Source organism: Oncorhynchus tshawytscha, linkage group LG10 (genome assembly GCF_018296145.1).
Source record: "Oncorhynchus tshawytscha isolate Ot180627B linkage group LG10, Otsh_v2.0, whole genome shotgun sequence".
Classification (NCBI taxonomy): Eukaryota; Metazoa; Chordata; class Actinopteri; order Salmoniformes; family Salmonidae; genus Oncorhynchus; species Oncorhynchus tshawytscha.
Genome location: NC_056438.1, coordinates 27,722,815 through 27,750,399, shown reverse-complemented (window position 1 = coordinate 27,750,399; position 27,585 = coordinate 27,722,815). Strand labels below are relative to the sequence as shown.

The following is a 27,585-nucleotide window of genomic DNA, read 5'->3' as shown; positions in this document are numbered from 1 at the left end:
TGTAGCAGTGTGTGGTTGAAAAATTGCATTTGTCTAAAATGTAAATTGTGAGCTATTAAAGTCAATATTGTAGTTTTTGTGTGTGTGTGTGGGGGGTTGAGCTTTGTCAAAGGCAAACTGTGTGGTGTATCTTGTGGTGATACAACATATACCCTAGCCTGCAGTGCACATGTCCTGACAATCCCCTGCCTGAGTCCTGTAGGCCAAGATCCCCAGCAAATAGGTAGCATACCAGCATTTCACTCAGAGCCAAGTGTCCAGGTGAAACTGAACTTGATAGTTTGTTTTCACCTGGATATGACCTTCTGGGTCTCACTAGGTGTTGTCTATAACAATGTTCTAACCACTGTGCATCGTGTACAAAAAAAGGCTCTGGACATAGACGGGCCTAGTGCAGGGACTTACTGTTGTTAGACTTAAGGTCACGGTGGATGACAGGAACAATGGCCTCCGTGTGCAGGTAGAGCATGCCCCTGGCGATCTGCACCGCCCAGTTGACCAGGACGTGCGGCGGGATGCGCCGCCCGGCCAGTGCTCGGCTCAGTGCGCCACCGGATGCGTACTCCATGATGAGGCACAAGTTGGGTTCCCGTAAGCAAACCCCTTTGAGGGCGATGATGTTGGGGTGAGTGAGCATGGCAAACAGCCGGGCCTCCTGACGCACGTTCTGGGCCGTCACGCTGATGTCCTCGTCCGGGTCCTGGCGGGCCGCCTTCACGGCCACCAGCCCACCTCTCCACGTACCGCGATACACCTTGCCGAAGCCTCCGACCCCAATGACCTCCTCGAGGCTCAGCTCCCTGAAATCCACAGCCTCGGGTTCGAACTCCCCCACCACGGCTGGTCCAAGCTCCCCGACCCCAGTGCCCTGCAGTTTCCCATATGAAGGGGGCTTGAAGGACACGTAGTTTGAGGGGAAGATGCCCACTTTGTTGTTGACCTTGCCCGCCCACCAGCCCTCGTCACCGGATATCTCAGAGTCCAGCGACAGGACTTCCACCAGGTCACCTTTGTGGAGGGTGAGCTCGTCTTTACCGGACGCCTCATAGTCGAATAAAGCCGTCCACACAGTATTGGTGAAGTTCCCTTTTTGCGATTGATCCAAACCTTTCCAGTTTGACAGTGGGCCGCGGGTAAAAATGGTCTTCAGCGGCTCCATGGAGCCGCAATGAGCAAATGCTCAGACACTGGGTTAGATTTTCCAAAATAAAGCACAATAGAGTACTTTATTGCACCACTCTCCCGTTCCTCTGTGTCTAGTTGGTTCATCAGGGACCCGTGAAATGCGTTCGAAGGCCTGGCCAACAGAAACACAACAGTGTTCAAAGATAACAGGATAAAAAGCGCCTCTCATACGACTCGACATGGACTGCTTATGTTTCCATTGGAGCTGGCAACGATCAAACAAAGGCCATGGATGTGACCAGTTCTGCCAAAGTGTTCCAATTTGTAAAATGGCAGAGTTGTCTCCATAAAGCAAGTTGATACCTAACTTATGTGGTGTTTCAATGTGTGGTTTGAGCACATAGCTCACTTAATTACTCTATTATTATACCACACAGTCACATATTAACCAATGAGTATGTGCTGAGATTGGAATTTGAAATAAAGGGGAACTTATTCCATTATAACAAAACTAAGACTGTGAAGAGAACTGGATGGATCAGTCACTAAAATTAGCATCAGGTGGTTGTAAAATATACAGAACATTGGACAATAATAACCTCAACAAAAGAGCTCAACTCCATTTAGTTGTCCATTTAGAGCTGTCTGTATTTTTAGCCATTAAGTGCCGTGGCCGTCATAAGCAGGAAGCGCTGAAAAGACGAGAAGAATAGCAGGAAAGGAGCGTTCAGTCAGGCGAACCCCGTGCTTTACCGCAAATTTCAAAGCTGACCAACTCGCCCTAAACCCACAGCACGACCAACGGTATCTGGACGAAACTTCTATGCGTTCTGTCAACAAATCTCACATCCGTTTGCCCAACTGTATGCATATTTGCTGTCTCGCCCGGTGGTGATATACAATGTCTCAATTGTACAAGTCGGTATATTCCATAAGAACTTTATATCCACCGAGTTGGCAACAGGAAGAACTGCACGATCCTGCTTCTGAGTCTACTTTTTTTTTTTTAAAGAGAACCGCACACCGGAAACAAATCATGTATTGTCCGTCGTGCGTAACGATACTTTAGTGCCAAGCTCCGACAAGCTCGTTGTTATTACCGATGTCCAAAAAGCGTCATGATAGATGCATTATTGTTATCATGTCCCCAACTTCCTTTATCCGTCGTTCCGTTCTCGAACCACTCTACGTCTGTGCCTACAGTCAGAGAAGAGGGTGTGGTTTAGTAACTTTTTTCCCAGCAGGAAAAGAAGAAAGCGTCAGGGGTTTAATCATTGGGCGATTTCGTGTTTCATGGTCCGGTGCCCCTGGGCGGAGTCAGTAGATTTTTGACCATTCCATTGGTCCTTCAATATTATCTCCACTCACCCGGGGCACGGGGCCATGCAAAACGAACTCTCCATTAGTCCAAACAGTGCTTCCGTTCTGCAACTAAACCCAGAGTTTACTTTGGACAAATTCAGTTAGGTCACTCCCCATTTCTTTTCGTTTGCTTACATTGAAGAAATGTTTTACAACAGAATCGGCTGAATGAATACGCCCCAGGTGACAGAAACAACGCAACTCGCGTTCTGGTGGAGGCAGCAGTAATATGCGGACTAATTCCCGTTTTCTATATTTGAGGTTCACTGGAATATCTGTGTGAGAAATAAATACACTCGTATTTGGCAAGTTAGTGGTCCAACGTGCAAATGTTGAGATATAAATATAATTAAGTTAATAAGGCCTTTAATAGGTTACATAGTCTCCAATACTAATGAGGTTGATTATGCATGGTGTAATATGCAAAAGTGTACATAAAACACTTTAGTGTAGCTGTTTCTCTGAAGAGGTGCATCTATTGAATAAACATAAAACATGTCACGCTATTTGGGTCTGAGACAGACGAAACCTGAAACTTTGCCACCTAGGGCACCTTTGCCCTGTATTGCTGTGTGGAAACAGTGTGCTTCCTTCTGAGACCTTTGATGGCTCCCCTGCCCCACGGCAGGCCTTTGTTGCTCCGCCGCCCTGAAAGTAAATCCCCTCCCATAACCCCGGCCAAACACCCCCACCCCCTGCTACCCAGTGCTGACTCATCACTTGTGCAGGAAGAAGGCAGTTGTTTTTGTGGCCTGGTGGCCGAGCCAGGCCTGCTGTTACATTTACAATATGAAACCAAACTCAGAGGGGGGGGAGGGAAGGGTGTGGGTTCACAGTGCACACGGAGAACAAAAAAATGAACTGTCTTTTCAGAAAGAGTATTTTCTTTGTTCAGTGTTTCTAATCGAATCAAATCTTCCCTCCATGGGAATCTCTCCCACAGAACAGACCTGTGCTGGCTTGCACTTCAATCACCTTGCCGACTCTGTTGATAACAACATGGCCTTGACAGGGGAAAACACACATCACATCAGCTGTGGTGACAAACATCCATTGTTAAACGTTTATACACACTTCGTAGGAGTACTAATGCATGGTCGGCCATTTCCATTCTATACCTGGAGTCTGAGACAGGAAGTATTTGGAGGAGACATGAAGGCGGCTTAGAGAGAAATGTACAGATTTTCCATATGGGAATGGGAAGTCCAGAGAATGTAGGATGGGTTTGGGTTGAACTCAAACAATGTGTTTACACTCCTGTGTAGTCGTAAGGTGAAGCCTTGTGCAATGTTTCACTTAGGTGCCAATGGAATGAAGTTCATTGCCAGTTTCAATGGACTCAACAACAAATAGCGTATGGCATTGTGGCTTGTAATATCACAAATACGCTTGGTAAAATATCTCATGCTGTTTAATGTAAAAGAAAAAAAAAACTAGTTGGGCAGTGTTTTATTGAAATCCGAACTTTATTTCACCCATACAAAATAAAAGAATGTTAAAATTTTACATACAGCGTCAAGTTCAACGGCCTACCTTTAAACATTTCATATCAAGAGACACTGAAACGGGAGCCCTATCCTTCTCTGCGTTTCAATGTGTACATTAAAACAATCTAAAAGAGAGAAGAAAAAAAATACAATACAAAGGAGAATTTTATTCCAAGTAGGGGGACGATATATTTTTGAAAACAAATTATAGGCGAAAAGGTGAGCGGTTTAACAACTTTAAAAACAAAGTTATGGTCCAGGAGGAGCATCACAGTACATTTCAGATAAGAATAGCCAGCACAGAAATATCTGTCTTCAAGAAGGAGATAGTTGGGGGGGTGGGGGGGGGTACAACACAACATATTTTACCACAAAAGCAGTGACTTGTCACTCATATTTCAAATCAACAAAAACAACCAATTGGAGTTGTAATCATTAGCATAATGACATGTGAATATGGTTGACGTAAGCAAACGGCCAAGGTCTTCAGGAGGATCAATTATCGTCATAAAAAGTTGCATTAAAAAAGGGGAAAATCATCAACTCAAGTCACATTGAGAAGAATTCATAACCTACAGTAAAACACATCTCCTTACCCACACCCTAACAATTGGAATAGCCACGTGCAATAACGGCCAACTCCGAAAGCAAGACCAAGATCTAACCGCTCTGCCAAATTCAGAATCCTCACAGACAATCATCTCATCTCCCTTTGCTATAGGAAAGTGCTGATCCCTTTCAAAATACGACCGACCGCTGCTCTGACTTCACCTCGAGAAGGTGTCTGTGTGTACAGTATTCTATGAGGCTACGTAGGCTGCACAGGCATTACAGTTGGATCATCTCAACTGAACCAGAGCAGACGTTGAAGAAGTGGACATGGAGCTGGAGTGATATGTCTGTTGAACACCAATGACGTATGCAGAAAACAGAGATGAGAGAATAACCAAAGTGCAAACTACAATGGGGGACTTAATCAAACCGGTACTTGGGCTGGGGGCCTTTCAGAACATCAACTGACATTTTTACTCCAAATAGAACAACCACCTGTCTTTATAAAACAACCTGGTTCATTTTTTTTCCCTCCACAATAAAATAACAAATAATTAAACACAATATACAACCGATTACTCATCTTCAGTGGTGCCGGCTGTCATGTCTACACACCTTACTGCCAGTTGTTGGAGGCTTTTCCTTAACAATGGGCCGCATGTGAGCATCTGCCCAGACTCACCTCTTTCTCAATGCAGCCACAGAAGAGAAAAACTTAAGAGAAAATTAAAGGTAAAAAGAGCTGGGGGGAGCTAAGAGTCATAGTCTTCATCATCATCGTCTTCATCTTTGTGCGGCATGGAGGGGGGAGGCGCGGGTGCGGTGCCCATCAGCGAGGGGTGGGGGGCAAAGGAGCCCAGGGGCATGGCCAGGCCCCCTTGTGCGGTGCCCATGTGGAGGTACTGGGGTGGCATGGTGTCTGGGCTGTGGCACAGGGCAGAAGAGGGGGACAACACATTTAGTAATAGTACCCGCACACAAAAGGGTCATGTTCAGTTAAGAAAATGTTTTGAAACTGTGTGAAATGGAAAGTTAATGCCCGAATACGACCCAGGAAAGCACATTAGCAAAGAGTACAGTTGCGTGGTGGTTAACTGTGTGTGCGCGCCTGTCCATGTCCATTACCTGTGGAATCGGGATTGTGGCTGCAGGTTTGTGCTTGACTGAGACCCGTCTTCCTCATCCTCGTCTGTCTCGCTGTCCTCGGAGTCATCCTGTTCCCATGGCAACGAAAAGCTAAATAAACCTCTATCCTCACATCCTCACCACCCCCAATTACACCTGATAACTTCAATTGGCCACCAAACCAAACTAACTAACATTGCCCTCTATAAAATGTTACTGTTTTAAGGCCAACACCCACCTCTTGCTCTGACTCTGTGCCTGATAGCTTCTTGTCCTTGCCCTTGCAGCCAACTCCTCCGTTCTTGCGGCCTGACCCCGGCTTTCGACCTCTGGAGGAAACCAAGTACAAAGTCAAGATTGCATAATTCACACATTCACCGACACACAAAGCTTTAGTAGACCATCAGTAATATCCTATCCAAGTCAACAGTTAGTATCGTTCGGGGTCCGTTACCTGCGTGCAACCTTTTCCCCTCCCTCTGCGTGGTTGTCCTCTCCCTCGCCCTGCATGTCAGGCACTGCCGCTACCAGGTCCTTCAGGAAGTCAAACTGCTGCTCCAGCTCAATGCACTGTTTTCTACCAAGACACACACACACGGTTTAAAAAGACAATACCGTCCCCATCGCTTCAAAAAAGCACCGATAGACAAGAACGCTGAACATTACAATCTGTAGCCCTACTGAACTTATAACCAACACCGATAACTGAATACATGACATACAAGTGTGACGTCGTCATTGTTTTTGCGTTCCGGGACTGGGTGACTTGACAGGCTTTCGTCAGGAGAGACTCCAGGAACAGCTCCAGAACTCGTGCTGGTGGTTGAGTTAAGGGGAGGTAGACACTAGCCACACAGGACCAAAGTGGTATATTTGGGCTTCAATAACTGAACAGTTAGACATTTCGCAACGACTCAAGAGTGATTGCTAGACTCTTACCAGGCACACGACCCCTCAAAAGTCAAAACAGTGAGTCATATGACTTTTCATTCAAACTGCACAACAAACAATTAACCCTATAATCTCCATATTGTCATTGGCAATAAAATACACGTTTTGAAATGCAGTTCATGTGAACTTGCAATGAAATACAGATGAAGCGTTCAGGTGAGAAGAACGGATACATATGATGACAGGAACAGCGGCAGCCACTTTGCCTATCTCTTCATCAGTCTGCATAATCTTCTTAATCCTGGCCTGTAATCAAAATGGGAAGAGGTCAGTGAGAGAGCGCATTGAAGATTACTACCATTAGAGTATCTGCATAATTGCCAAGTTACTAATTGATCAACCAACCACACACGCCCAGCACATTGACCATATTTAGATAACAAATAAACTAGGCTATCAACAGAAATGCCCGAAATAACTTTCAACTAGGTCTATTCCCATCCGTTTGCATCTGAGGATTTAGGTACTGCGCAGAAGTGATGACCTCGATAGGTAGCTAAAGATCACACACCCGCACTGGGAGATAGTTGTTTGTTATGGTGACGATTATATAATCCATAGGCCTATTTATTTTGATGCTGTTGCTACCTTTTGTCCTACCAAGCTAGAGACCACTGTGCACCTTCTTGGCTTCTGCCCCGTCTGTCTCACACGTGAAGTCAAGGTGGTGGTCAACAATAAAGACATCTAGCTACCTCGCTCAGCAAGATTTGACAGTAGCGGCAGCAGGTACATATATATATATATATATATATATAAAAAGTATGTGGACAGCCCTTCTAATTAATGGATTTGGCTATTTCAGCCACCTTTCCAACAAGTCCACGTATCAAATTTCTGGCCTGCTAGAGCTGCTCCAGTCAACTGTAAGTGCGGTTATTGTGAATTGAAAACGTCTAGGAGCAACAACGGCTCAGCCGCGAAGTGGTAGGCCACACAATCTCACAGAAAGAGCCATTGAGTGCTCTAGCGGGTAAAATTCGTCACTACAGAGTTCCAAATGGCCTCTGGAAGCAACGTCAGCACAAGAAGTGTTAGTCGGGAGCTTCATGAAATGAGTTTCCATGGCCAAGCAACTGCACACAAGCCTAAGATCACCATGCGCAATGCCAAGAGTTGGCTGGTGGTGTAAAGCTCGCCGCCATTGGACTCTGGAGCAGTGGAAACACGTTCTCTGGAGTGATGAATCACGCTTCAACAGCTTGCAGTCCGACGGACAAATTTGGGTTTGGAGGACGCCAGGAGAACGTTACCTTCCCCAATGCATAGTGCTAACTGTAAAGTTTGGTAGAGGAGGAATAATGGTCTGGGGCTGTTTTTCATGGTTCATCTTAGCGCTACAGCATACAATGACATTCTAGACGATTCTGTGCTTCCAACTTTGTGGCAACTGTTTCAGCATGACAATGCCCCCGTGCACAAAGCGAGGTCCATACAGAAATGGTTTGTTAATCGGTGTGGAAGAACTTGACTGGCCTGCAGAGCCCTGACCTCAACCCCATTGAACATCTTTGGGATGAATTGGAACGCCGACTGCGAGCCAGGCCTAATCGCCCAACCTCACTAATCCTCGTGGCTGAATGGAAGCAAGTCCCCACAGCAATATTACAACATCTAGCGGAAAGCCTTCCAAGAAGAGCGGAGGCTGTTATGGCAGAAAAGGGGGAGGGAGGGGGCAACTCCATATTTATGACCATGATTTTGGAATTAGATGTTTGACGAGCAGGTGTCCACATACCTTTGGTCATGTAGTGTATCATGACATTCCTAGGCGGACTGGTTTGTTGACAACTTATGCTAGTATCTGGCAAGCATTTACAACGCTAGCCACATCCTCCAATTTTTCCGATCATGTCTCACTTATTCTGAATGATACAACCCCCTAGCAGGCCTAGCTAACAGGCTAACTAATACTTGTTTAGGTCAATAACTAAATCTCGTCTATCAGTTAGTACAGCTGGCAAACTTAATAATAACAATGAACAAACCAAGCTAGCAATGCCTTTTTAATAGCCACCCTCCCAAGTGGCTGGCTGGCTAGCTTAGGTAGCTAACGTTACCATTAGTTAGATAGCTAGAGTTGTAGATACGCATTGTTAACTGCAAAGTTATCCAGCTAACTAGCTTTATCTTCTTGTCTGCTAACTAGCTAGCAACATACCTAGAACAAATCATATTAATGAGTGCACTGTTGATCTAAAGTTAGCAAGCTAGCTAGCATTCCACAGATTTAGATCATCAAGTCAGTTAGCTAATTAGCTATCAGCTTAGCAAGCAAAGCTTAACTACTTACCGGGGGGAATCTCGCATTGTATTTCTTCTTTTTGCTGGGCATTATTTTATGAACTGTTTAACTTAAAACAATCTTCGATATTTTGTTATTATATGTCCCTCCAACCCGCACCCAAATGGGTAGGTAGGTAGCTAGCTAGCTAGCCTAGCGCGTAGCCTTCTCGAGATGTTCCGCAGGGTCTCACGTTCCGTCGGATTCTTCTAGCCTGCACTCTGGTCAAATAGACAGCACTCGAGTGTGAAATAACAAACAAACGCAGATTGTTGCATTATCAAAGTACTGTCGCGTTGAGATAAAATCCAACATTGCAGGCTCAACGTGACAAACAGTTAAAAGCCCATAACCCAACTTTTACTTTGCTCGTTTCCTACTAGATAACGTTAGCCAAGCTACTATAGCTAAGCTAAGCTAAGCTATTTTGCATACGGGGTGTTTCAATAAAGTTTTGTGAGCGACATTTAAATCATGATGGAGGCTTGAGCAGAAACATTGCTAGGAGGCCAGCTACCCCCTAGACTTGTTAGCTGGCATCTAAAACCTCTCGGCAAATGAAAACATTTCATTATTATAGCAATTATAAGTTGTCCTATGTTCATACATGTATACTGAACAAAAATATAAACGCAACATGTAAAATGTTGGTCCCAATATTTCATGAGCTGAAATATAGGATCCCAGAAATTGCCCATACATACAAAACCCTTACGAAAAAAGATTGTAGTATAACTGCATTACACTGTAGGGTAACTCTAGTTAGAATGCAGTATAACTGCAGGATGCTACAAATGCTGCGTTCAAACACAGTCGACTGCAGTTACTGCACACTAGTTACTGTCTTTTTTTGTAAGGAATAGTTTATTTCTCTCAAATGTTGTGCACAAATGTGTTTACATCACTGTGACACTTTCTCCTTTGTCTAGATAATCCACCCACCTGACAGGTGTGTTATATCAAGAAGCTGATTAAACAGCATAATCATTACACAGGTGAACCTTGTGCTTGGGGTAATAAACGGCCACTCTAAAATGTGCAGTTTTGTCAAAGAACACAATGCCACAGATGTCTCAAGTTGAGGTAGCATGTAGTTGGAATGCTGACTGCAGGAATATCCACCAGAGCTGTTTTCAGATAATTTAATGTTAATTTCACTACAATAAACCTCCATCCAATGTCGTTTTTAGAGAATTTGGCAGTAAGCCTAACCAACCTCACAAACGCAAACGCAAAGTCTAACCACGCCAGCCCAGGACCTACATATCTGGCTTCTTCACCTGCAGGATAGTCTGAGGGGGTGCTGAGGAGTATTTCTGTCTGTAATAAATTCCTTTAGTGGGGAAAAGCTCATTCTGATTGGCTGGGCCTGGCTTAACAGTGGGTCGGCCTGGCTGGGCCTGGCTCTCAAGTGGTAGGCCTGTACCCTCCCAGGCCCACACATGGGGGCCTAGTGGTTAGAGCATTGGACTAGTAACCGGAAGGTTGCAAGTTCAAACCCCCGAGCTGACAAGGTACAAATCTGTTGTTCTGCCCCTGAACAGGCAGTTAACCCACTGTTCCTAGGCCATCATTGAAAATAAGAATTTGTTCTTAACTGACTTGCCTGGTTAAATAAAGGTAAAATAAAAAAATTAATAAAAATTAATTTCAAATGACTGCTTTCCTTATATGAACTGTAACTCAGTAACTCTTTGAAATTGTTGCATGTTGCATTTATATTTTTGTTCAGTGTACAATATAAATACCACGCAAGTTCTAAACGACATAATTGTCATGCCAACGTCGAGCTAGCTGGCTGGCAAAAAAAGCTAAAAACAGCTTCTATCTTTGGTTGCATGAACTCCTTGCATGCATGCTGGGGAATGACTGACTGCAAGGCAGTTCTTGTGAACAGGGTTTTAAAATGTTTCCCACTCAAACTAACTGGATTTCTGTGTTGGGCCTGGACCACTGTCCTGGGAGACAGTGGGGAGAGCCTGTTGGACAGCGGGAGACATGTCACCTTCCAGATTGTGAAGGAACTGGCACTGAACCACAGGGTGCTCTCCAGGAAGGGACTGATGCACCTGGACTCAGGCTTCAAGGTGGACCATGCCTGTGTGTGACCAGAGCAGCCGTGGAAGGGAAGATCTCCCTGACCAAGGTGAGCCCGTGTGACCCCCAAATCTGACAGCAAGTACATCATCTGTTCCTATAATAAGGACTTCATGGACAAAAAATGAGGTGATGAGGCTGGACGCAGTCATCCGGGCCACGGGGGTCAAGTGCCAGCTGTCTTTCAAGCAGGATGTTTACACCTACCCGGGCATCGTGTCTTGGTTAGCAGCTCCAGTGTTTGTCTGGGCATGTGTTTTAGGTTATTGTCCTGCTGAAAGGTGAATTTGTCTCCCAGTGTCTGTTGGAAAGCAGACTGAACCATGTTTTCCTCTAGGATTTTGCCTGTGCGTAGCTCGATTCCATTTATTTTTATTTTAAAAAACAATATTAAAAATCAGATGTATTGAATTTTCCATGTGGTCTATATTAACCCATTTGATCCAAAAATTTTCCGACATGAAAATATCCAAATCAAGTGTCATTAGTAACCCTTTGAGGTAATCAATCATTATTTTTAGGTGAAAAGGTGTGTTTTATGGACGGTCACAATTGTGACCGGTGGGATAATGTTACGTATACTGAATTAACATATTTCTCATATGTAGTTATCAGTTCTTGTAAATCCCAACCCAGTTATTAACACATTTAAAACTCTGTCACTGGCTGTCCCCAGCATTGCCACTAGAATGCCCCGTCACATTCTAGTGTGACTATTTTACACAACATAACCCCTTATACAACACGATATGAATACTGAGAGCAAAGACAAAAAGACAATAACCATCAACATATTTCAACATTGTTACTTTAGTGCCACATGTACTGAAACATTAATATTGTAACTTTATTGTAACAGTTGAACTTGTACTTTAGTGCAATATTCATTGTAACATTGTCATTGTGACATTTTAGTGCAACATTCACTAACAACTGTATAGCAGTCATGTGATTCATTCCCTCTGAACATAAAGGTAACATATAGGATAGAGGTAGCCTGTATAATATGCATTCAAGTAGAGGCCTACACTGAACAAAATACAATTTTATATATATATATATATATATATATATATATATATTTAAAAAGCGCCACTGGCCAATGAGTGCTTATACGAGACAGAGTGCTTTTCTTCCTAGAGTCCGTTGTACTGCTTCTCCTCACCCTTTATCGACTTTTCTATTCGGTCTTATCTCCTTTTCTACTGTCCATGGTATATCTTGAAGCACTCAATGTGCAGTGGCACTTTGCATTTCTCACATGCACAGGTAGTACGTTTGTCACAGTGATGACTTCTCTGGAACCAGTGCATCGTGTTGATTGGCCAGTGAGAAGCTTTGTCATATCTTGCCTGATCTTCAACAGTAGCAGCCAGTAAAGATCTCCTTCCGTGGCTCAGTGGTTTCGTGCCAAATTTTTGCATATTTGGCCTGTATACTATGTGTTTTGGAATCACATCAGTGGCAGGTCTCTTCGATCGTTAGAACGCTCAATCTTTCTTTTTGACCACCTGCAGCTTTTCTCTTGGCTCTTCAGGCTGAACTTTATGGTTTGTAGAAGCCCTTGGCTCTTCTGACTGGACCCTCTGGCGGGTAGAGGCCCTTGGCTCTTCATTACCATGGAGGGGGGTGGGGAAGATTGTGGATGGGGGGGGTAGTAGGTCATCATCACTGATAACGTTGTTCCTGTCATGATCTGTTTGCATAGGCTCCGCATTTGCATTCAACAGCCTGGTCGGCAAATGTCCTGTCCATAGTTCATATCTGACCCATCGCTATCACAATCACTCAGGACAGTATCTTTCTCATTTTGAGGGACAACTGCAATGTTGCACACCTTGTCTGGGCTGTCACCTCGATCCAACATATCCAGAACTTGACTCAAAGTGAAACTAAAAAGAAAGAACAGAGTAGAAAGTTAGGTAAAACAGGAACTACGTATGTGTATACCTAGATGCACTGTGTTATCCCGCCGGTCACTATTGTTGCCGTCAACACGTTTACACATTCTATGACCACACTGAACAAATTTGAGTAATTGCAAATGCATATATCAAAACTAGACACCTTAAAGATGATGTGTACCAAAACTATTTGTCCTAACTTTATTTTAACGTATTTTACTAACCTTTTGTTTGGGAACTTTGATGCAGCCATTCTCTTCTCATGGCGCAACCAGGAAGTAAACAGCTCTGGTCATGTGACAATTTACACTAAACATGTGACACTGCACGTCATTCATCGAGACCCTTTATTATTTCAATATTTGCTGGAAATGCACTGATAGATCATTCAGTAACATTTTTAGAGCCTTAACTGAAAATGTTTTTTTTACGGTCACCGATTAAATAGGTTAAAGGGCACTTCATTTTAAATAACAGGCTTTTAAAATCCATTATTTGCACACCATTTCTACTTAAAATATCAAAGGGACGTAAAAGACACACATTTCGTGGAACAACCCAGTTAGGTTTTAAACGTCTAAATTTATTATGGGAAATTAACTGCAGCTGAAGTGAAATAATATCACACTGGTCTAAAAGCAAACCACACTGTGAATGAGCATAAATGAAATAGGGATTTTAGATACACAGAAATTTTAGATACTGACTCCAAACGACTTTTCACGTCCTGATCTGTTTCACCTGTCCTTGTGATTGTCTCCACTCCCCTCCAGATGTCGCCCATCTTCCCAATTATCCCCTGTGTATTTATACCTGTGTTCTGTTTGTTGCCGGTTCATCTTGTTTGTCAAGCTTACCAGCGGTTTTCCTGTCAACTCCTGGTTGCCTATCCTGACCCTGTACCTGCCCACCTGACTTCTCTGCCTGTCCTGTAACTTTGACATACTCTGGATTATCGACCCCTGCCTGCCTTAACCTGTCTTTGCCTGCCCCTGTTTTCTACAATAAACAGTGTTACTTCAACAGTCTGCATCTGGGTCTTACCTTGATTCCTGACACTACTAACATGATATAGAATGAGTCTGCTACATTTATAAACAACAATATCCTTCCTGTTCCAAAGATGTATTGAAAATTAAAATGACAAGTTATACTTGGTAAAACTGTACATAACACTAAGATATCTGTCACCAAGGTGACTACTGTCTTTTTCATGTATATCACCTGAAATGACAATGTATTCTTGTCTTGCTTTACAGTATATGGTAATATTCCACTACTTTAGTATAACCCACAGTCAGTAATATACAATTCCGATTGTCATTTTGAATGGCCGTAAGCCATACAAAATGCTGGAGTATACAGCTAAATTTAACATTTTGACTTCACTGTCCAAATACATATGGCGTTGAATGTTCACAGTGAAAATGATTAGCTATTATGGTTGAAGCATCAATTACATCATTACTCATTATCATGGAGGTAATTATCATGTCATATAGAATATGTGACTGCACGGTACTGGCACTAGTTCATGTTACATGGTGTATTTGAATAACTGTAGGAAAAGTGTTAGGGTAAGCATGTGAACCTGACATTAAACATTGTTTTCTTATCAAAGAGTGCTCAAGATGATGTCTATTGCGGTTACATGTATGCTGAATGATTTTTAAAAAACGATAAGCCTTACACCCTAATTCCAAAATAATCAATAAATACAGACCAAATGTATTATTGAACACAGACATCATTGGTCATGCTCATCAATGCCTCATACTACAATAATGTTTCAGCGGACACCAAGCAAGGGGTCCAGTTCAATAACAAGGGGTCCAGTTCAATCAGATGGGTTTTCATTAGCAAACATGAAGCAGCTCATTTCCTCAGCACCATGGCTATGACTTCCCGGTCCTTCTTTGCTCTCTCGGGAATCACCTTCACTGTCTCCATTTCAAGTTCATTGAGAACTTCCCATTGCAGAAGCCTGTCCAATAAACTGTCGAGCACAGGTCCTGACACCCGATTGACAAATTCTGTCCTCACAGAACGCAGCCTCTCTGTCGAACCCGTCTGACTAGTCTCAGCCTGAGGCCTTCCCACTAACACAGAACCTGTGAGTCGGAGAAAAATGAAGACGTATTCACCTGTGTGTAATACATATTCACCTGTGTGGGAATGGTGGTTGGACGGATTTACGGACTCCCTTCTCAAATACAAGAGGTCCGTCCTTGAAGTCTGTAACCCTGCTGGGTTTCATCCTTCCCCTCTAAACGAGGTTGGATATAGACCTGGGGCAGAGGGAGTACCTGGCAAACAGTGGCATGAATCAGATTTGGATACACCTTGTTGACAGACTAACTTCAAGGTTTTACCTGGCAGACACACAAGCCCGGTCCACACCTTCGTCCACACCTCTCTATCAAGCCCTCTTTTCAGAAGCCTTATTAGCTCCATACCCTTTGTATCTGCATCCAGCAACACCTGAAAAGGTTGTATGGTAGTTTGGAACGTAGTGGCAGTCATATAGAACAATGATGGGGGGGGGGGGAAAGTGAAATGGTTCATGGATTCTTCACCAACTTGTATTTTCTGCAGTACATTCTGCAATTGAGATACAAACTATAGAGCAAAATAATGTCAACTAGATCAAATGACATAACGGCAGCAGCTTAGCATCCTATTTTCCCCACCCCACAGAATGCCTTTTCACATTTTGTAAATGTCCATAAGTCGTTCTGGGCACGTGCTACACGAAAACCTGCAGCATTGGAACGTCTTGAACTTGGAATCAGTCCCCCGCTCATCTAGATCATTAGACAAATGCTTATTGGTTTAGTTTGTGAGATTATTTAGAAAAACTTGCCATCAATTTAAGAAGCTCTCTTGCTAACATCTAGCCTACTGCATACAATGTCATAATACTAATTTGATGTCATTTTGCTCAGTGACCAGTCTTGGAAATCCCAGGGGGGGGGGATGTCTGATTCTCTTAGACATTTTGAAAGGGGAGGGTCCTCTTTAGACAGACAACTCTCCCACCAAAATCACGAGTTTGGGTAGGAGGGCCAAGCCTGAAAAATCTAACTCTTTCCGTACCCTGAAAGCAGACATGCCAGAACATTGAGATTCAAAACCAAAGTTTGCAGGAAAAACCTTTGCAGTGGTTTTAGTGAAGGTAGATGACGCGAACTTGACACTTGCACTCATTAAAAATAACCTCTGCGTTCTCCATCTTGCTAGCTAGCTAGTACTTTGTGTCTGGCGGGGATGTTTAAAGCTAGGGCAAAAGCAGATACGACGTTGACGTCACCAGATAAGGCGATAACGCACATCCCATTTCCGACCCCTCCTCTCTGTCCCTATTAACACAGGTACTTGTACAGACGCGGATATTGGAACATTGGTACATCGTGTGAGGCAACCCGTCTGTCTATAGAGACTACATAGAGGCAGGTAATAGATGCAGCTGATTTGAACTTGACTATTTAGTCATCTTCCATAGCTGCGCATGCATATCTACGCACCTTACAGAATGAGTGACCATTTAGAAAAGTGCACTTAACATGAGGTAATTATTGTCATGGAATATCCAGTATGTAGCATCAGCGTACAGCTGTTACTCTGATCAAGATGTGACATTATTAGCATGCAACACCTGTCAGAGTCTACCTTGGCGGTTATCCTCTTCAGTCTTCAGACTGTATGTTTCCCCTCGAGTGAGAATGCAGTCCGAAACAGAGCTGTACGCAAGTGTTCCCTGTCTGTTGCCGCTTCAACCTGCAACAGAATAAGAAGTGATTATCAATGAGCGTACTCACACTGAAAACTCAATGCACACCTGGCTGCCTGTGGTAGAAAAACAGTTACCCAATCATCAGAAGGGATTTTTTTACCTGTTCAAGTGGCACATGATGGCAGGACGATCACATTGATAACTGATTGGAGTGATCGGAAAGGCAACACCTGCCCCTTGATCGAGAGCAGGGCGTCCCGTATGTACTTTCTGACAAGGCCCCATAAGGAGAGGTTGCTGGTGTTTCACCACTGTGTGTGTGTGTCAGTCACCCTCAGCGGCGATAAAACCTCCACACTGTCACCAGTCACATGGGCCACAGACAGGGAACCAAGACCATCTCCTGCAAAACAGATATATCAACAAAACACTGGGTGTCATTTAGCCATTGTATTGATTATTTTTTTAATGATAGTTTGAGTGGTGTGTAACTCACCAGAGGGAATGTCACAGTGTGGGAGGTGTAGCTGACGGACAGACCCCTGAAGGTCTGAACAGGGCTCCTGCATGAGTCCGGCCTGTAGAATGCAGGAGATTCTCGTCCCATTGGACAGCCTTGTACAGCACCTCCCCCTCCATCAGAAACACCTGCCCTGTCAAACGGCACTGGAACAGACCGACATCGGAGCACTAGAGCCTGGGGGTCACAGGATAATAATCACCCTTACAATAATTCAAAACATCCTCTGAATCAAATGTAACAATGTTATCAGCAATAAATAGTCACCTGTATGAGGTTTCTGTAAATTCTGTCTGTTTCAGTCGTTCATTTTGTTACAATTACTGGGGTCTGGAATGCAGAAAGAAAATACAATGAAACCAGCATTCTTATAGAAAGACCACCTTTAATCTGCACTGCAGTCCTCTTAAAATGATAGTTCACTAGAAAATGTTTGTCCGATGTTTTCAAATCAAATCAAATTTATTTATATAGCCCTTCGTACATCAGCTGATATCTCAAAGTGCTGTACAGAAACCCAGCCTAAAACCCCAAACAGCAAGCAATGCAGGTGTAGAAGCACGGTGGCTAGGAAAAACTACCTAGAAAGGATTTGATTTGATTTGATTTGAATTGTCCCCATAGGGGATTTTAGAAACACTTCAAACAAAGGCTGTGTTTTGTGTAGGCTTACCCTAGCGAGACGTTTTGATAACTGTGTAAATCTCTCTATATTCGCCTATATTTACCCCCCTCCCCCAAATGCTAATGTGGCTATCATAAACAACTACAAAATGCCAGGGTGATCTGGATGAGACTGCAGAATCGAAGGGCAAAGGTAAGAATCTCTGGATTAACTATTTTGTGCAAGTTTTAAATTGACACAATACCTGTTAGCAAAGGTGTCAGCTAGAGATGATGTGCAGGAGCTTGCAGGGATTTGTAGTTTGCATTCGAAATCTGAGAGTAAATGGAGCCGAATAGGTGCGGAATCGCAGGGGGCTCGTTTCAGCTAGTTGTATTTTGTTCTTGATACCATGTCTTGTTTTGAGGTGTTTTGACTTACTTCATGTCAATGCTAATATGGCAAAAACATTTGCCAACCAACAACTGTAACGATGTATTTGAGAGACAAGTGCTCATTGTGCAAATGTATTTATGTTTTCAATAAACATTTGGAGTCTAAATATAGTTTACATGTTGTAAACAATATAAGCCAACTCTGTCTGTTTTGCCCCATAGTTGTGCACGTGTCGGTTTTGTTGCTAAACAACCAACCCTTCTATATGAAAGGAAAAGACAGCCTCCATCTATTTTTTATTATCATTTGGGATTGAGGCATAGAATCGGATCTAATCCTCAACTAAGGGATGTGGACTCGACATTACACAACATTTGAGGAGCAAAAACATTGGAGTGAACTATCACTTTAAAGGGATACTTCGCAATGAGGCCCTTAATCTACTTCCCCAGAGACAGATGAACTTGTGGGTAGCAATTGTATGTCTCCGTGTCCAGTATGAAGGAAGTTAGAGGTAGTTTCGCGGGCCAATGCTAACTAGCATTAGCGCAATGGCTGGAAGTCTATGGGTAGCTACCAGCATCCCTTTAAGTACTGAAACACTGAAGTAATGATGATGTACTCTATTCACATGTTCATCCGGTGTAGATGTAGAGCCATGTACAGATTCAGAGTTTAATGTGCTACTCCTGTATTGAGTTTTCAGTCAATAAGAGAACGGGGTTAGGGTAGAGAGAGTGAGTGAGACAACGATGTGATTATTACAGATAATGTTTTGTGAGGGAGAAGCGGAGCCTCAGACAACAGTGCCTACCCCATGCAATCCAAGTTGGATGTTGCTCTAGTACGCTTTGATCCAGAGCAGTGCTCAAATGGCCCTGATGTGTGGGAGCTGTACTTAGAGCGTAATACTCCAGGGGCAGGAACTATGTCAGATGTGCAGACAAGGTATGATTTGAACTGTGCTCCTCCGGGGAAGGGTAAGATACTATGTCAGAAAGGCATGTTAGGCCTACTCACTCTTCTGCCTCCAGGGAGTATAAAAAGGTCGTAGTCATCTAGTAAAGTTACTGCTGCTATTTATTTTGCTGCCTGAAAGGAAGAGCCATTGGGATAGGAATAATACACTTTTTGTTGCAACCTTAGAGGAAGCTATGGCAGGAGGAGTGATACAGTTGACTTAACTGCCTCTGCGGGCGTAAGGTTGAAGCTAGTAAGCAATGTTCTTGCTACCCCAAGGGCAGGAACTGTGAGAGATGTGCAGAGCAGGTACAATTATAAAATCTGTTGCCTCTAGAGAAGGTACTTCGACAGAATGGCGTATACTGTTTATGGCTGCCTCCGGGGAACGTAGCATCTCAGATAGAGATATGTTATAGATGTTGCTGCCTCCGGGGAACGTAGCATCTCAGATAGAGATATGTTATAGATGTTGCTGCCTCCGGGGAACGTAGCATCTCAGACAGAGATATGTTATAGATGTTGCTGCCTCCGGAAAAGGTACTATGGCAGAATGGCATCTAAGGCATACTTACTCTTCTGCCTCCAGAGAGGATAGGGGTTAAAGTAATTTAGTAAAGTAGGAGGTTACTGAGGTAGAATAGCTACTTTTAAATTACTACTGGAAGACTAATTGGGAGAGGAGTGATACAATTGTTTTGCTGCCTCGGAGGAAGCTATGGCACGTCATCAGAACGCGTGCTCGGTTTGTTGTTTTGAGCGTTTTTGCAAAAGTCTTCCCTCGACAAATTGCAAGCTTGCTAATTACAAGTGCTTATTTGAAAACAAATCTCAATCATTTGATGGCTGCCAAATATTTGATGAAGAAAGAAAAACTATAAAACAGTTAGTTGAATTAGTCTAAATAAACAGTATGATCATAAGTACATTGTTTGTGGGGCTCTTAGATATGAATCTTAATATAGCCTATAGCCTAAAATGAAATACATGAGGGCCAAAGCGAAAAATGAAAAACTGTTTTTTAGAAATGTTTTGCAAATTTATTTTAAAAAATACTTTATTTACGTCAGTATTTAGACCCTTCGCTTTGAATCGAAATTGAGTTCTGTTTCCATTGATCATCCTTGAGATGTTCCTACAACTTCATTGGAGTCCACCTATGGGAAATTCAATTGATTGGACATGATTTGAAAAGGCACACAAGTGTCTATATAAGGTCCCACAGATGACAGTGCATGTCAGAGCAAAAACCAAGCCATGAGTTCGAAGGAACTGCCTGTAGAGCTCCAAGACAGGATTGTGTAGAGGCATAGATCTGGGGAAGGGTACCAAAACATTTCTGCAGCATTGAAGGTCCCTAAGACTGGCCTCCATCATTCTTAAATATAAGAAGTTTGAAACCACCAAGACTCTCCATAGAGCTGGCCGCCAGCTCAAACTGAGCCATCGGGGGAGAAAGGCCTTTGTCAGGGAGGTGACCAATGGTCACTCTGACAGAGCTCCATAGTTCCTCTGTGGAGATGGGAGAACTTTCCAGAAGGACAACCATCTCTGCAGCACTCCACCAATCAGGCCTTTATGGTAGAGTGGTCAGACGGAAACCACTCCTCAGTAAAAGGCACATGACAGCCCGCTTGAAGTTTGCCAAAAGGCACCTAAAGACTCTCAGACCATGAGAAACAAAGTACAGCAAAGTTTCTCAGCAAAGTACAGAGAGATCCTTGATGAAAACCTGCTTCAGAGCACTCAGGACCTCAGACTGACGCGAAGGTTCATCTTCCAACAGGACAATGACCCTAAGCACACAGCCCAGACAACGCAGGAGTGGCATCGGGACAAGTCTCTGAATGTCCTTGAGTGGCCCAGCCAGAGCCCGGACTTGAACCCAATCGAGACCTGAAAATAGCTGTGCAGGAATGCTCCCATCCAACCTGACAGAGGTTGAGAAGATCTGCAAAGAGGAATGGGAGAAACTCCCAAAAATACAGGTGTGCCAAGCTTGTAGCATCCTACCCAAGAAGACTCGAGGCCGTAATCGCTGCCAAAGGTGCTTCAACAAAGTACTGAGTAAACGGTCTGAATACTTATGTAAAGGTCATATTTCAGTTTTTTCTACAGTTGCAAAATTTGTTTTTTATATTTTCCGAATGCACTGCATGTGTAGTAACTTTGTGATTATTACAATAGCAACATTGCTGCTACATAGGACTTCTATAATTTCATAATAATGAAGTTATTACATAAGTGCAATAAGGAAGTCACTATTCCACTTATTTACAGTAGTTACAAAAACTCTGCTCATTGCTAGGCAATGAATGAAATGAAATTGCCAACGTATTATGTAACAATGTGCTCATAAAATGTTGCTCCAAAAGTAATTGCAGTTTTATTACACAGGCAAAAGAACAGTACTATTAATGTTACTGAGAATACTAACAATAACAAATATAGCTATTAAGTGTTGAAAGGAAATTAAATATCCCAAAAGTGCCTTCTTGAATCAACGACAGCCAAGGGAAGTGGAAAATCATGTTAGTTTTGTATTCTGAGTAAACTATCCCTTTAAATACGCTATAGAGTTTGTTTGAAACAAGAACACTTAGCCTCAGATGGACAAAGAGGTTTGAAGTTGTTTTAAGCACCCAACTTGCTGTTTGCAATGTCTGCAAACGGCTTTGAAATACTCTGCAGTATTTTCAGGTATCATACAATTAATTGCAGCTTTCAACCTTTTCAGTGGCACGTTGACAGGGTCATTCAGTAGTTGAGCGTCACAACTTATTAATACTTATCTGTAGAAAATATCATTGGTTAATTGGTTTGACCAGAGTATGTACACATGGGGCAATGGACATTCAGGAGAATGGACATTTACCAAATGTTCAGATAGAAATGTATTGTGCAGTTCAAATATGACTGTCAGATTGATTGGAATAGTATCGGAGATTGTGTGTGCTCTATTCATTCAATTGTATTCTTCAATATGCCGTTTCAGATGCAGCCCTGCCGTTACTTGAAGGCAGCCAATCCAATAGTTTCTGAAAAGCAGTTGCTTTCTCAGATCCGTATTTACATTTTTACATTTTGTTCCCTCTGGAAAATAGTTATTTTTCACAAATCATAGTTAAAACTATAGTTACCCCAGTGCTGGTACTGAACTTTACTCTACTGTTCTGTACTCTACTGAGCTCTACTGTGCTGTACTTTGATGTCCCAATATCTGAAACATAGTCTATGATTGGCTCAAATTCAGTCCTGTCGAACAAAATGTTGTCTTGTATGGTGGAGGAGCTCATTAAAATAATAGCCAGCGTGTTGAATAATACCAACATATGCAGCGGAGGACATTGCATGTTTCTACATTTGTGCACCTATTTAGGATATATCACCATTAAGAGAATGATATTCATATCCATAATTATGCATGTCTGTGTAGTACAGATCAGGGACCCATGATGGAATTCTGTTATCAGGTGTAAATCCACTTCACTTACTGTGGTTCAATAACCAGAATTGTTTTTTTCAAACTCAAGGTGCCATGTCATTCCTTCTACAGACATCTTTGAATCTTCATTCGAAGCAGATATTTTAGAGTTTTTGTAAAACGCTGTTGTAACGAGTGCGCTGAGAGTCAGGAAGCAAGTTCAGGAAGTGAGTGTGGCACACGTGACAGTGAACGAAGGGAGATTTTACTGAAATGTTGTTACCAAACTTTGCATCTGCACAGTTCTTCCAGTAAATGTGTTTTTGAAAAATTTTCTGTGGAAATTGTTGAAAGTAGTCCTTGTGTACAGAGCTGTAACAGTTTGTTCAACTTTTAAATCAGTCGTTTTTGTTTGGCATACATTTTAAGTGAAGAATTGCAGTTTCGGAGCAATTCCATTATCGTGGAATTGCCCCACAGTGAAACAGCATGGTGACAGAGGAAGGAGCCAGTCTGTACTTAGTGAGTGTTTGGGGAGAGTGTTTTTGGTGAGTGTTTGGGGAGAGCGTGTATCAAGATAATGTATTGGGTGTGTGTGTGTGCGCATTCACATGTGTATGTACGTGCACGCCCGTGTGTACATACATGTGGGCGTGTATCTGTGTGTATGGCGGACCCACTGTTGTCGTAGATGGGCTGGGACACCACGGGCTCCAGAGGTCAGAGTTCCCCGGTAGGCAGAGTGATCGAGGCCTCACTGCATTTAGGTTAAACTCCTCCCACACGTTCGCCTCAGGAACTGCAGCCAAAACACAACACAGTCAGACAAAGCCAATGGGTGTGGCATCTGAAATTGGCTATATGGCACTGGCTGTATCCTTTAAGTTACGGTCAATGGAGGACAAAACATGATAAGCAAACAGGTAAACAAAGCATGAAAATGAGATTGGAGGAGTCCATTACTTTATGTAACTGGAATAATGTTATGACAGTGGACTGCCACGTACAGAGTGTGTGTGTGCGTTTGCATGTACTCACTGTTGAAGGGGTTGTTTTTGGGTCTGCAGCCTACAGGAAACTGCCTCGTCCACATCCTTTTTCTTCACACACTGAATGCCCAGGTTCTGAAAACTGAGAGTAGACAGTAAGACAAGGGGTCAGAGTGAACATGTGTGAAAATGAGACACTATAGATATCGACACACAAGAGGGTGCTTATTCAACCATCCTCTGCTTCTGGCCTTTACAAACCAAGAATACACACACGTCCTCACACACATCCACGCCTTCCCACAGATGTCGTCTATGTCCTCTATCAAGATGTTGGCAGGTGCACACTGCATCAAACAAACATTTTGTTACTTTGTATGTCATCACACATCTGTACACACACAGACCTCCCCTCACATGCAGACACACACACGTGCACCCAACACACACAGAGTGATAGAAATCTCCTTATCTTGGTTCAAAGGGGGCTGTTCCCATCCATATATTTCTATGGAGACATAGAAATGGATGGATGAATCGAAAATAGGTCAGTAAGTAGGATCAACCGAAATCTTGAAAGTTTTTGCTCAACCATAAACAAATACACGACATGGCCAAAAGTGTGTGGACATCTGCTCGTCGTCAAACATCAGGTGGACTCCAATCAAGTAGAAACATTCCAAGGATGATCAATGGAAACAGGATGCACCTGAGCTCAATAACGAGTCTCATAGCAAAGAGTCTAAATACTTATGTAAATAAGGTATTTATGTTAGGTACTTTTAATACATTTGCAAAAATGTCTAAAAACCTGTTTTTGTTATGTCATTATGGGTTATTGTGTGTAGATCGATAAGTAAAAAATATAATTTAATACATTTTAGAAGAAGGCTGTCACGTAGCAAAATGTGGGAAAACAGAAGGGGTCTGAATACTTTCCGAATGCACTGTATGTACATGTTGGGGGTGTTGGGTTGCGACAACTCTGGGCGGAGTGGAGTGTACCTCCGACTACCTCAAGTTGATATTTGTAAAAGTGTACATTCTTATAACCCTTATTGTGCCTATGTTTGTACCGTGTAGCCGAGGAAACAGTCGGTGGTTGTATTTGACAAAAGTTTAATTAAAATGTATGTATTTCAGCAAACAAAGAAAGGTACACAGCTACACGGGACAAACACAGACACAATAAGGGTTTAAGAATGTACATTTTTACAAATGTCGACTGACAGTGACTCGATGTAGTCGGAGGTTCAGTCAACTCCATTGATGTGATGTACATCGAGGAGTTTCGAAAAACGTGGCTAATCTACAGTAAAACCATTGTCCTGGTTCATGGAAAAAGATTGGAAAGCTGTTTTGTTTTGATTGTTCATAGTCCCATGCCCCTCTCTTTCAAATTTGATGTGGATCCCTTTTGTTTTAAATGGCCCCATCTCTAAGGGAAAAGGGATGCCTTCCATGTTTTAACACACCCATCTTAGGCCAAACACCAGACAGGAAACTATGCTCCTTCCTTGATAGTCTATGGTCAATTCCGCTTCAACTGCAGATCAGAGCACTTGAAGGACACCACTGGGTGAAAAATAACCAATATGCATGGTGTTTGAGCATCGACTTGAATGTTATTACATGACATTAAATATTTTTTAAAGCTTTCATGATTGAAAGTCACCTTTGATGATTGCAGTCACCTTTGTCAATGATGTTCAACACCTAATAAAAGTGTGTAATAATTCTATTTTAGACTCCCATTATTTCCTGTGTAAGCCAATGTAAAGAGTGAAGGAACCAATTGGCAATACATTTGAACAATTAGGATATATTGACAAATGTGAAAGTGGGTGCTCATGCCCACTGTTACCAAAAAAGTCTCTTCAAAGCGAAAGCAAGGTAGATTCAGCAAAATGACAATGCCACAAGCAGCACTGCAGATATTGAGATGAGTGATATGCACGCCTTTGATTTGACAGTCACACGTAGTATCTGCGCATGTGCACGCACGGGTTTGCCTCACTGCTGTTTGAGCCAGGGTCCGGATTAATGCAGGAATTTACAGGGGCCCAAGCCCATACAGGGCCCAAGCCCATACAGGACCCAAGAGGCAAAAAAACAAGACACGAACCTGCTATATGTTCAAAATACATCAGAGAGGATCATTTAGCCCACATAGGATCAATAGTTTCAACAACAACAAAAAACGGTGGATTGGAAAATTGTCAATACCATTGAAACTATTTCTTTAAAGTTTTTTTTATACATTTGAATATTTGTAGCTCCTTTTTACGTTAACACCTGCAGTCAACTTGTGCAATACAGCGTTCTTCATTTCCCCTGTCACATAATTTTGCATTATGAAGTTTACCGGTAGTCCCCAGTTACATGGTGTTTGTTTACAAGCACACAACCACGAGAGACAGAAACCTTGTGAGTCACTCACTGTTGTGAAGCACACGCCAGGTGATCTAGTTACAGTATGGAATTCACAGCTAAATGTTTGCCAGTTAGATAAAGTATAACTATTATGTCAACTTTCTAAAATGTGCTAAATGCTCTGAAGTTGTGCCTTCGGTTTGCTAATTTAGTAGCTAGTCAGCTCTCTAGCTAAGTGGTTAGCTTCTTCCAAAATAAAGCTTCACTTGGTATCAGCAGAGAATCCCCTCCTTTATCAAGAGCTTTGCTGTCTAATATTTGTTTTGTGCATGCAGCAAACGATAAGTAGCATTTTTTAGTTACTTGTATACATTTATGAGCCGGAATGTCTGTAATGCAAATAGTTTAGGTCAGATCATTAGCATTTAGATCATTAGCATTTAGTTAGCATTCTCTATGGGATTTTACATGTACTTGTTTGCAATGCTAACATTCGGGTTACAGAGGCTCAGCGGGCCTATAATTTCTTAATCCGGCCCTGGTTACAGCGTGGTAGCCAGGGCACATCTTTGCATCTACATCACATTGCTGAGTGTACCGCTACAAACTTTTGTAGCTGAGGAGCACATTATTGTGCGACGCACCTCGCGCATGTGTGTCGCACCAATTTGGCTACAAAGTGTCCAGCTGGTCGACTGTCGACTTTCAATGATACAATTGTAACTTTTGAAGTCACACTGTTGCGTATCTGTATGTTGCGTAGCTGTACTAACATGTTATTAGCCTAGCCTATAAGCAAGCACAAAACCCATGTCGTCGTAGAATGATTTTTTAAATGAGTCATGACATAAATTGTAAACATTTAGGCATGGTACATACAGCTACATCTATATCAAATATGCATTGATTTGCATGACTTAGAGTTGCAATATCTAACTTTCTGGGCGACACGACCAAATTCACAGTGAAATATGAGTTATAGGTCCGAGTTGTAGGTATATCATTCTCATTAAAAGCAAGTCTAAGAAGTGGTAGATCTGTTCTATGCGCACAATTTCTATGCTTCCTTATCCTAAATTTAGTTTTTGCATCTTTTACTTTCGGTTTTGTACACCAGCTTCAAACAGCTCAAAATACAATGTGTTTGGTTATGGATGCAGTTTATCACAGTGCCATCCGTTTTGTCACTAAAGCACCTTATACCACCCGCCACTGCGACTTATATGCTCTAGTCGGCTGGCCCTCGCTACATATTCGTCGCCAGACCCACTGGCTCCAGGTCATCTACAAGTCCATGCTAGGTAAAGCTCCGCCTTATCTCAGTTCACTGTTCACGATGGCAACACCCATCCGTAGCACACGCTCCAGCAGGTGTATCTCACTGATCATCCCTAAAGCCAACACCTCATTTGGCCACCTTTCGTTCCAGTTCTCTGCTGCCTGTGACTGGAACGAATTGCAAAAATCGCTGAAGTTGGAGACTTTTATCTCCCTCACCAACTTCAAACTTCTGCTATCTGAGCAGCTAACCGATCGCTGCAGCTGTACATAGTCTATCGGTAAATAGCCCACCCATTTTTATTTACCTCATCCCCATACTGTTTTTATTTATTTACTTTTCTGCTCTTTTGCACACCAATATCTCTACCTGTACATTACCATCTGATCATTTATCACTCCAGTGTTAATCTGCAAAATT

General features: G+C 42.7%; 2 protein-coding genes and 2 long non-coding RNA genes across 4 annotated transcripts in view; all 4 read right to left on the bottom strand.

The window, feature by feature from the left end:
- The window catches only part of LOC112261013 (mitogen-activated protein kinase kinase kinase 11), a 29,513-nt gene extending 27,146 nt beyond the window's left edge, over window positions 1-2,367 (bottom strand). The window contains exon 1 of the mRNA XM_024436374.2: window positions 406-2,367. Within this exon, the coding sequence (XP_024292142.2) occupies window positions 406-1,159 (754 nt within the window). The 5' untranslated portion in view covers window positions 1,160-2,367. The remainder of the gene's footprint in view (window positions 1-405) is intronic.
- Window positions 2,368-3,921: 1,554 nt separating this feature from the next.
- Window positions 3,922-9,325, bottom strand: LOC112260060 (dr1-associated corepressor). Its single transcript, XM_024434862.2, has 7 exons — window positions 8,896-9,325; window positions 6,776-6,848; window positions 6,374-6,467; window positions 6,106-6,228; window positions 5,890-5,980; window positions 5,652-5,740; window positions 3,922-5,450 (listed from the first exon to the last, which is right to left on the bottom strand). The coding sequence occupies exons 1-7, from the start codon at window positions 8,935-8,937 to the stop codon at window positions 5,279-5,281; spliced, it is 684 nt and encodes a 227-aa protein (XP_024290630.1). The 5' UTR covers window positions 8,938-9,325; the 3' UTR covers window positions 3,922-5,278.
- Window positions 9,326-11,775: 2,450 nt separating this feature from the next.
- Window positions 11,776-14,763, bottom strand: LOC112261056. Its single transcript, XR_002955089.2, has 2 exons — window positions 13,112-14,763; window positions 11,776-12,875 (listed from the first exon to the last, which is right to left on the bottom strand). It is a non-coding gene; the product is annotated as an uncharacterized LOC112261056 (long non-coding RNA).
- Window positions 14,764-15,004: 241 nt separating this feature from the next.
- Window positions 15,005-17,471, bottom strand: LOC112261054. Its single transcript, XR_002955088.2, has 4 exons — window positions 17,408-17,471; window positions 17,117-17,317; window positions 16,781-17,023; window positions 15,005-16,664 (listed from the first exon to the last, which is right to left on the bottom strand). It is a non-coding gene; the product is annotated as an uncharacterized LOC112261054 (long non-coding RNA).
- Between the last annotated feature and the right edge of the window lie 10,114 nt (window positions 17,472-27,585).

Coding starts and splice junctions, on each gene's coding strand:
- LOC112260060 (XM_024434862.2), bottom strand. CDS start 8,937: ATGCCCAGCAAAAAGAAGAAATACAATGCGAGATTCCCCCCG. Junction 5,741..5,889: donor GCACAGAGTCAGAGCAAGAG/GTGGGTGTTGGC, acceptor CCATGGGAACAG/GATGACTCCGAGGACAGCGA. Junction 5,451..5,651: donor CCACAATCCCGATTCCACAG/GTAATGGACATG, acceptor CCTGTGCCACAG/CCCAGACACCATGCCACCCC.